General features: G+C 51.5%; 1 protein-coding gene across 1 annotated transcript; it reads right to left on the reverse strand.

The window, feature by feature from the left end:
* Positions 1-6,745: 6,745 nt before the first annotated feature.
* On the reverse strand, positions 6,746-10,429 carry LOC127903148 (uncharacterized). Its single transcript, XM_052443870.1, has 2 exons — positions 9,468-10,429; positions 6,746-9,380 (listed from the first exon to the last, which is right to left on the reverse strand). The coding sequence occupies exons 1-2, from the start codon at positions 10,312-10,314 to the stop codon at positions 8,263-8,265; spliced, it is 1,965 nt and encodes a 654-aa protein (XP_052299830.1). The 5' UTR covers positions 10,315-10,429; the 3' UTR covers positions 6,746-8,262.
* Positions 10,430-10,888: the final 459 nt, after the last annotated feature.

Consider the following 10,888-nt stretch of genomic DNA (forward strand, 5'->3'; position numbering starts at 1 on the left):
TCGACCGGATGGAGCGAATGGAAAAGCAGATGGAAACTTTGACAACCATCCTGCATGAGCTGCGGAACGAGCGAAGGGTAACCCAAGAGGGAAGGGTGAGAGGCGGTGGAGCGGCACCAGGTACCGATAGTGCGGAGAGAAGTCGAACCGCTGGGAGATTTGGCGGTGAGAGAGGTAACGTACCTCTGCGGGGAGAATTTCATAGAGAAAGAGAGCAGTCCCCGGTAAGACAGACTTGTGACGGGGGCGACGGGGTGGTGAACGCAGAGGAAACAGAACTGAGGCAACACTTACACGATGCAGAGCGAGAGCGGGATCAAGCTGCAGCGCGCGACCCTGGTCGCGCAGGACAGCTGGAGGAGGAAGTGCGAAGGCTAGCGCAAATAATTGATGACATGCAAGGGAGGAACAGAGCCCCTGGTTGGAGGATAATGCTGGACGGAGAATCACCGCTCGCAGCAGAGATCATGAGGGCAGTTATTCCAAGAGATTTCCGCCTCCCCGACCTCAGATACTCGGGAAGAACTGACCCGCTGGTGCACATAGAGCGCTTCAACGACTTAACGGGGGTCCAGGGATTATCTCCATCCCAAAGGTGCAGGGTGTTCCCACTATCCCTTGAGGGACGTGCACGAGAATGGTACAGGAAACTTCCTCGGGGCAGCATAAAAACCTTCGAGCAGATGTGCCAGGAATTCGCAGAGCAGTTTAGTGGGGCAATGTCGCCGGAAGATGACATGATGGAGCTGAAGAGCATGAAACAGGGGGAGCAAGAAACCCTTCGGGAATTCATCAAGAGGTTTCATCGGGCTGTCCTCGACTTGGGAGCCTTCAACCACCCTCAGGCGTTAAGGGGACTGAAAGAAGGGGTGAAGATAGGAAGGCTGTGGTACAATTTGAGAAGCCCAGCTGTTCAAACGTATGCAGCCGCATACGAACAGGCTAAAAGAGACATCGAGATTGAGGAGGAGAAGGCTGCACGGATCAAGACAGACCAGTTGGAAGGGTTAGGGAGGAAAGAGAAGAAAGCATTACCAACTAATGGACCAAACAGGAGGAGGGACCACCAGATCTCCGGTAGTGGAGCAGGAGGTAGGGTAATTGCTTACCAGCCTCATCAGAGGCCGCCACAGTATCAGCGCAGCAGGGCGCCACCTCCTCGCTCCCCAGCTAGGGAGCCTTGGAGAAGACATGATTCGGCATCCGGCGACCTTCATCAACATTCCCACGGTAGCAGGACGAGCAGACCAGAAGCACTCCCACCGCCCCCAACTCACAGTGGGGCAAACAGAGAAAGAGCAGTGCATCTGGTCGACCAGAACCAGGACTATGGGCGGTACACCCCCTTGAAGATGCCCCTGGATGAGGTGTACGAGGCCATAAAGGGTCGAGGGCTGCTGCACCTCCCCACACCAATAACAAAGCTACCCAACAGGAGGGATAGAGGACGTTATTGTAAGTTCCATGGCACCCATGGCCATACCACAGCAGAGTGTAGAGATCTCAAGACCCAGGTCGAAGATTTGGTGAGAAATCGGTACCTGGACGAGTTTATGGATGGGACTTTCCCGATGGTGGCCACCATGGATGAAGGGGAGCAGAGTGATGGAATCTTGAGACGCGAGCCGCCCGCAGCGAGGGTGATAGCTGGGGGCCCAACGTTGGCTGGAGATTCGAACAGATCGAGAAAAAATTATGCCAGATACGCCATGACCAGTAAAGAGATACTCTTCAACACCCCAGCAGCCAAACGAGCAAGGGTCAGGCAAGTGCCAATCATGTGGACGGATGAGGATGAGGAAGGGATTCTATACCCCCACGAGGACGCTTTAGTCATCAAGGCCACGATCGCTAGCAAGAAGTTTGACCGGATACTGGTTGATACGGGGAGCTCAGTTGATGTGCTATTTAAATCAACTTTGGAAGAGATGGGAATAGCCGACCGGAAGTTGGAATACACCAACACCTCCTTGAAGGGGTTCGGAGGAGGGAAGCTGGTCCCTCTGGGCGTGGTCGAACTGCCTATCACAATCGGGAGCCCCCCGACAGAAAGAACAATGATACTGGACTTCGTCGTAGTGGACGAGGAAGGTCCTTACCAGATGATCCTGGGTCGGCCATTTTTAAGGATGAGCAAAGCGGTGCTGTCCAACCATTATCTGTCTCTAAAGTACCGGGTGAATGGGGTAGTCGGAGTGGTACGAGGGGACCAGAGGATCGCAAGAAGCTGCTACTCTTCGGCAGCAAGGGAGGCGATGCAGATAACATCCCTCGATACCCGAGTGGAAAACAAGACTGGCAGACAAGAACCCGTAGAGGATCTGGAAACAGTAAGCATGGGACCGGAGAACCCGGGAAAGACGATCAGAATCGGGTCGAGACTTGAGGGAGAGCAAAAGCAGGAGCTGGTGAAATGCTTACAGGCTCATGCCGACGTGTTTGCCTGGACACATGAGGACATGCCAGGGATTGACCCAGAGGTAGCATGTCATAGGCTGGCAATAAAGAAAGGTGCTCGGGCAGTAAGGCAGAAGAGGAGGTGCTTCAACCAGGAGAGGTATGAGGCTGTAAGTGATGAGGTGGAGAAGCTTCTGAGAGCAGGGTTCATTCGGGAAGTTAATTACCCAGAGTGGATATCGAACGTGGTGTTGGTAAAGAAGGCGAACGGCAAGTGGAGGATGTGTGTGGATTTCACAGACCTCAATAAGGCGTGCCCAAAAGACAGCTTCCCTTTACCAAAGATCGATCAGCTAGTAGATTCAACGGCTGGACATGGTCTGCTTAGCTTCATGGACGCATTCTCGGGATACAACCAGATCCCCATGTACGAGCCGGATGAGGAGAGCACGGCTTTCATCACTAACCAAGGTCTGTTCTGTTACAGGGTGATGCCATTCGGTCTCAAGAATGCTGGGGCCACCTATCAAAGGCTGGTGAATAAAGTCTTTAAGCCCTTGATCGGGAAAACCATGGAGGTGTACGTGGACGACATGATCACCAAGTCCAAAGTCCCGAAGGAACATGTCAGACATCTCGAGGAGACGTTCGAGCTTTTGAGGAAGTATAAGATGAAGCTCAACCCGGAGAAGTGTGCTTTCGGGGTCGAGTCCGGGAAATTCCTGGGATTCATGGTGAGCCATAGGGGGATTGAAGCAAATCCCGAGAAGATCCAGGCGATTGTGCAAATGACGTCTCCTCGAAACCTGAAGGAGATGCAGAGCCTCACGGGGAGGTTGGCGGCGTTGAGCAGATTCATATCCAAGGCTACAGATAAGTGTCAGCCATTCTTTCAAGTGATAAGGAGGGGAAAGAAAACGGAATGGACCCCAGAATGCGAGGAAGCCTTCCGGAACTTGAAGCATTACTTGCAGCAAGCTCCGCTACTGTCCACACCGAGGGATGGGGACAAGTTGAATCTGTATTTGGCGGTATCTGATCGGGCCGCCAGTTCCGTTCTGGTGAGAGAGGAAGAAGGAATTCAGTATCCGATATACTACACCAGCAAGGCCCTGCTCGACGCTGAGACCAGATACCCAACGATGGAGAAATGGGCACTGGCCCTTGTGGTTGCTGCTCGGTATACAGTACCGTACACGTGAATAGTACCGTACATGTGAATAGTGTCATTTTTCCTTTTATGCTCCTCCTAAGGTTTTCGACCGTCCTGAGTTCAAAAGTGATGTCCGTTTTGCCGTCTGATCTCTCCTTTATTGTGAAATGACTATAATGCCCCTAAAATACATAAAATACTTAATTAAAATAAAACACATGTAATTAAATCACAAGAAGGTTAAATATATAAAAGTAAGGGTTGTTAGTAAGACTTAAAATGTAAAATAACGGTTTTCTCCTTTATAAATATGCATTTTCTAATACTCAACACTCGGAAGTTGAGGCCGTACTTTCAAGCATTCCCGGTCTCGGTAATCACCAACCAGCCATTGCGTCAAATTCTGCACAAGCCGGATGCCTCTGGTCGGCTCGTCAAATGGGCTGTAGAACTGAGCGAATTCGACTTAGACTATAAACCCCGCGCGGCGATAAAGGCCCAGGCAATGGCCGATTTCGTAGCTGAGTTCGCGGAGCCTGAAGTATGCTTGGATCAGCAAGATGCAGATATAGGCAACGACGAAACTCAAGTATGGCAGATATCTGTGGATGGGTCATCAGGAGAGCGGGGTTCAGGAGCAGGGATTGTCCTGGAAGGCCCAGAGGGGGAGGAGATCTCTTATGCTGTAAAGTTGGAATTTGCAGCCACAAATAACCAGGCAGAATATGAAGCCTTGATAGCAGGGCTGGAATTGGCTAGGGCCGTGAAAGCGGACAGAGTTAAGATCAGAACCGATTCCCAGCTGGTTGCGAATCATGTCAGTGAAAGATTCCAACCAAGAGAGGAGAAGATGGAACAGTACCTAAGGATAGTCAGGCAGATGATGGGGAAGTTCGAAGCAGTGGAGGTGATACAAATCCCCAGGGAGCAGAATAGTCGAGCAGACATTTTGGCTAGGATGGCAGCCGTCGCCGACCCAAAAATGCCAAAGTCGGTCCCCCTAGAAGTAAAGTCTCGCCCGAGTATCGAGCAAAATTTGGGGGTGTTGCGGATAGAACAAAAAAGCTCGTGGAGGGACCCGATAGTTTCGTACCTTAGAGACGGGGTCTTACCACCAGATAAGCTACGGGCTCGGAAGATTAGAGCTCAGGCCTCGAGATACACGATGATCGATGGGGTACTGTATCGACGAGGATATACATTACCGTTCCTTCGGTGTTTGGACGATGACGACGCGGATTACGTGCTGAGGGAAGTGCATGAAGGAATTTGCGGAAATCATTCTGGCGGGAGGTCCCTGGCCCACAAGGTCTTAAGGCAGGGATATTTCTGGCCGACGATGCACCAGGATGCGCAAAGGAAGACCAGGAGCTGTGCAAGCTGCCAGAGTTTTGCAAATTTTTCTAACCAACCACCAGAGAAGCTCACCTCCATGGCCTCCCCTTGGCCATTCGCTCAATGGGGAATTGATCTGATCGGCCCATTGCCAAAGGGACGAGGAGCAGCAACACATGCGATAGTCGCTATAGATTACTTCACGAAGTGGATAGAGGTAGAAGCCCTTAGCAGGATCACAGAGAAGAAAACAACAGACTTCGTGTGGAGAAACCTGGTCTGTCGATACGGGATCCCATATGCCTTGGTAACGGATAATGGCAGGCAGTTCGATAATCACAGCTTCAGGGACTTCTGCCAGAACCTCGGGATAGAGCTGAAGTATTGCTCGCCTGCTCACCCCCAATCGAATGGACAAGTAGAAGCAGCCAACAAGACAGTCAAGAGGCTTCTGAAAACCAGGCTCGGAGCAAAAAAGGGTGCGTGGGTTGACGAGCTGTCAGGTGTGCTATGGGCATACAGAACAACCCACAAAACCGCAACGGGGGAGACACCGTTCGCTTTGGCTTTCGGACATGAAGCGGTCGTGCCGGCTGAGTTAGGAACGACCACACACCGGACAGATCATTTCAATGAGCAGGAGAACGACGAGCAGATATGTTTGAATCTTGATCTGCTAATGGAGAGGAGGGAACAAGCAGCCGAGCGATCAGTCACTTACCAACAGAGGGTTGCTCGGTATTATAACCAGAAGGTGAACATACGGCAATTCAGGGTCGGAGACTGGGTACTGAGAAGAGTGAATCAGAGCACCAAAGATTCGACTCAAGGAGTGCTGGGACCGAATTGGGAAGGGCCGTATAGAGTCAAGCAGATAGCGGGGCCCGGAGCTTACAAGCTGGTTCGCGCGGACGGCCACGAAGTGAAACGCCCATGGAACGCAGCACACCTCCGAAAATACTTCCAGTAAGACTTGCTCACATTTTAAAGCAATTTCTGCTCATGCCGTCTATCTTTTATTTTTATGTTTTATGTCCGGACAATTTCATGTAAGTCAAATCCTGCCATTAATGTAACGTCGACGAATTTATTTCGCTTGAAACCGAAAAAAAAAAAAAAAAAAAAAAATCCTAAGGCATGCAAAGGCTCGCCAAGTCTCAGAGCCTGTCTTATGGCGAGACAGAAGCCAAGCATGCCAGGATCTGCTCGGCCACGAGAAGGCAGCAGAATCCAAATCGTTTGAAGAAAATCCTAAGGCATGCAAAGGCTCGCCAAGTCTCAGAGTCTGTCTTATGGCGAGACAGAAGCCAAGCATGCCAGGATCTGCTCGGCCACGAGAAGGCAGCAGAATCCAAATCGTTTGAAGAAAATCCTAAGGCATGCAAAGGCTCGCCAAGTCTCAGAGCCTGTCTTATGGCGAGACAGAAGCCAAGCATGCCAGGATCTGCTCGGCCACGAGAAGGCAGCAGAATCCAAATCGTTTGAAGAAAATCCTAAGGCATGCAAAGGCTCGCCAAGTCTCAGAGCCTGTCTTATGGCGAGACAGAAGCCAAGCATGCCAGGATCTGCTCGGCCACGAGAAGGCAGCAGAATCCAAATCGTTTGAAGAAAATCCTAAGGCATGCAAAGGCTCGCCAAGTCTCAGAGCCTGTCTTATGGCGAGACAGAAGCCAAGCATGCCAGGATCTGCTCGGCCACGAGAAGGCAGCAGAATCCAAATCGTTTGAAGAAAATCCTAAGGCATGCAAAGGCTCGCCAAGTCTCAGAGCCTGTCTTATGGCGAGACAGAAGCCAAGCATGCCCGGATCTGCTCGGCCACGAGAAGGCAGCAGAATCCACATCGATTGAAGAAAATCCTAAGGCATGCAAAGGCTCGCCAAGTCTCAGAGCCTGTCTTATGGCGAGACAGAAGCCAAGCATGCCAGGATCTGCTCGGCCACGAGAAGGCAGCAGAATCCAAATCGTTTGAAGAAAATCCTAAGGCATGCAAAGGCTCGCCAAGTCTCAGAGCCTGTCTTATGGCGAGACAGAAGCCAAGCATGCCAGGATCTGCTCGGCCACGAGAAGGCAGCAGAATCCAAATCGTTTGAAGAAAATCCTAAGGCATGCAAAGGCTCGCCAAGTCTCAGAGCCTGTCTTATGGCGAGACAGAAGCCAAGCATGCCAGGATCTGCTCGGCCACGAGAAGGCAGCAGAATCCAAATCGTTTGAAGAAAATCCTAAGGCATGCAAAGGCTCGCCAAGTCTCAGAGCCTGTCTTATGGCGAGACAGAAGCCAAGCATGCCAGGATCTGCTCGGCCACGAGAAGGCAGCAGAATCCAAATCGTTTGAAGAAAATCCTAAGGCATGCAAAGGCTCGCCAAGTCTCAGAGCCTGTCTTATGGCGAGACAGAAGCCAAGCATGCCAGGATCTGCTCGGCCACGAGAAGGCAGCAGAATCCAAATCGTTTGAAGAAAATCCTAAGGCATGCAAAGGCTCGCCAAGTCTCAGAGCCTGTCTTATGGCGAGACAGAAGCCAAGCATGCCAGGATCTGCTCGGCCACGAGAAGGCAGCAGAATCCAAATCGTTTGAAGAAAATCCTAAGGCATGCAAAGGCTCGCCAAGTCTCAGAGCCTGTCTTATGGCGAGACAGAAGCCAAGCATGCCAGGATCTGCTCGGCCACGAGAAGGCAGCAGAATCCAAATCGTTTGAAGAAAATCCTAAGGCATGCAAAGGCTCGCCAAGTCTCAGAGCCTGTCTTATGGCGAGACAGAAGCCAAGCATGCCAGGATCTGCTCGGCCACGAGAAGGCAGCAGAATCCAAATCGTTTGAAGAAAATCCTAAGGCATGCAAAGGCTCGCCAAGTCTCAGAGCCTGTCTTATGGCGAGACAGAAGCCAAGCATGCCAGGATCTGCTCGGCCACGAGAAGGCAGCAGAATCCAAATCGTTTGAAGAAAATCCTAAGGCATGCAAAGGCTCGCCAAGTCTCAGAGCCTGTCTTATGGCGAGACAGAAGCCAAGCATGCCAGGATCTGCTCGGCCACGAGAAGGCAGCAGAATCCAAATCGTTTGAAGAAAATCCTAAGGCATGCGAAGGCTCGACAAAGTCTCAAAGCCTGTCTTAGGGCCAGACAAAAGCCCAGCATGCAAGGATCTGCTCGCTCGCGAGAAGGCGAGCAGGCTCCAAAGCATTTGGAAAGTTTTCTACGGCACGCAAAGGCCTCACCAAGTCTCAAAGCCTGTCTTACGGCGAGACAGAAGCGATCAGCGTTTCAGACGAAAATTAATTCATGAGTACGACACGAGATAGTAATCAACAACATTTTTATTAATGGCTAACAGAGGGGATAAATTTCATAAACGTTGTTCATTACAATACAAGAAGAAATATATCAAAAAGATGGTGGGTCAGTGAGCCGAGCAGCATCGGTTGGCTGGACCTCCTCGGGTGCGGGAGGGGTATCACCAGTTGCGTCCGGGGGGGTGCTCGCCTCGCCAACATCAGCAGGGACTGTACGAGGAGGAGAGTTACCCTCCTCAATCACGATCGGCTCTAACCCCTCGGCATCTTCCTTGGCCGCCTCCTCGTCCATATGTTGAGCAACACCAGCTGCAAGGTCATCCATCTTCAGATCAGGGTGTTGCTTCCCGAGGACGGCCATGATACAACGATACGAATGCCGAAGTCCCTGGTCGTACTGGTTGTCGGCCTCCCTCTCCAAGTTCTCTACATGAGCTCGGTGGGAATCGCGGAGAGATTCGAGCTGAGCCTCATACATAGCCCTCTGCCCTTGGAGGTCCTCCTTAACCTTGGTCAGCTCCTCCTCGAGTGTAATGGCTTTTGCTTGAGCAAGGGACTCTTGCTCTATCAGCTTGAGGTTCTCAACGTTTAGCTCCCCCGCCTTTTTCTCGGCAACGTCAGCTCTGGTCGTCGCCGATTGAATGTCCTCCTTCATCTTCCTGTCGTAACGGCCAACCTTGGCCTTATAGTAGGTGGCCATGCAGCTGAGATGGAAAGCACTGTACTGCATGGCTCCCACCAGCTCGCCCAGGGTACAACCGTCAAAGCCCTCCAGGTCCTTCTTGCTCACGAGTTTAGACAACTCATTGAGATAGGGAACCAAGTGTTCTGGTCGGCTGTCGGGTAAGCGGGACCGAGGCACAACAGGTGGAGAAGAGGAAGCAGGATCAGTGGCCGCTCTACTGGATTCCCCGACTCTAGCAGAGGCAAGAGGGAGAGCCTGCAAGGGAGGAACCTGCTGCACGATGTTCTTTCGCTTCGCAGCGGGAGCATCTTTGTCCTGGTCCCTATCGGTTGTTGGAGGCCGAGAGCGTTTCCTGGTCAGAGCTCCAATCACTGCGTCCTCCATCTTATGGCCAGGAAGTATCAACCGAGACTCGAGGAAGTTGTATGTAGATAGCAGTTCTCGGCTCGAGCAGGAATTGGCCAATACAGCCTCGACCCGTTTAAGCAGACCAGGTCGGAGCGGGAAGTGAACACCCCAGGAAACTACAGCACAAACAGACACTTGGTTAGAGACAAACCAATACAGCAGGAACAATTATGGATACAAGACATCTAAAGCGAGCAGGCAACCTGGGACCGTGAAACGGGGTGGGACGCGACAATCCTTCCCGTCTATTTGTGCAACTTGACCCCAGGGACCCCCAGCAAAAAAGAATTTCCTCTTCCAAGTCCCACCACCACCAGTTGGAAGATCAGTTATGGGTTTCCTGCTCTTGGTACCAGATTGGAAGTAGTACCAGCCGGCATCTTTAGGGCTGCTCTTCAGCTGGTACAGATGCTTCACCTCATCAACCGTGGGCTCGCTTTGGCAACATCTGTCCCACAATATGAACAGACCAGAGAGCACTCTCCACCCGTTGGGGTTCAGCTGACCAGGAGCCAGATTTAGCCCGTTAAGTATCCGGGCAAAGTAAGGCTGCAAAGGACACCTCAGCCCATACTTAAAGCTCTCCAGATACAGGGTAACGTATCCCCTGGGAGGCCGGCTAGGTGTATCCTTTTTTCCTGGGATCCTAAGAGGTATCTCACCAGGAATACTATACCTAAGTCGGAGGTCATTGAGCTCGTCAAACGTGGTCGTACACGACATGTAGTCAATGGCATAATCACGCGACAAGGCTCTACCCCCTACTGTACCCCGTTCTTCTGGTCGTGATGCTCCTGATGGGGACGCCTCACTAGAATCATCCCCTTGACCCTCACTCAAAGTGTTCTCCGATCCAGAAGACCCTTCTTCATCGCTACTGTCGCTCGAGGAGGTTGTTTGGGGAGACATCCTCCTAGCGCTAGTACCAACACTAGACCTAATGGGCTCTAAGGGGATCCCGGGATCAAAAGCAAAATCAGCGGGCAGACTAGGCAAAAAACCTAGTTCGTCGTCACCGACCTCAACGACCTTCTCCTTACCCTTCGACATATCCTAAGTTCTAACCAAAACACCACCGCCAACTACAACCTCAAGCAAAGCAGAGAGAAAGGAGATTACCTACAACTAACCGATACCGAAAAAAAAAAAAAAAAAAAAAAAAAAAGAAAAAATACCTGAAGCAGGGACTCGGTCAGAGAGAGACAGGGATGACAGCTTTGGCGCCGAGGTTCATTCGCCGGAGAGACAAGAATGGAGAAAATGACGAGTTCGCGTTTGAAGATTTTGGGTTTCCTTACTGAGAAGCAAACTCTTGGGCTGCCAGCATTTAATGACGCATATTCCGAGAATCCCGTAACCGTCGGTTTGAAATTCAAATGGAGGGGGGGATTTCTGCCACGTCACCTCGTCCGCAATTAAATGCGACATGACTCCTGGCAGCCTTTTCCAAACCCACGCGAGCGAGTACTATCGAGTTTCTACTGCTGGTCCACTACATTACCCAACACCAGAAACTGGGGGACCGGTGTTTGGGAGGGATACTGTTTGGGACAAATGCGTCGAAGGGACCAGGAATGACGAGCAGACATCTGATGGCGGAGTTCTGCGCACCGGTGTTTTCCGT

This window comes from Citrus sinensis, chromosome 6 (assembly GCF_022201045.2).
Source record: "Citrus sinensis cultivar Valencia sweet orange chromosome 6, DVS_A1.0, whole genome shotgun sequence".
Classification (NCBI taxonomy): Eukaryota; Viridiplantae; Streptophyta; class Magnoliopsida; order Sapindales; family Rutaceae; genus Citrus; species Citrus sinensis.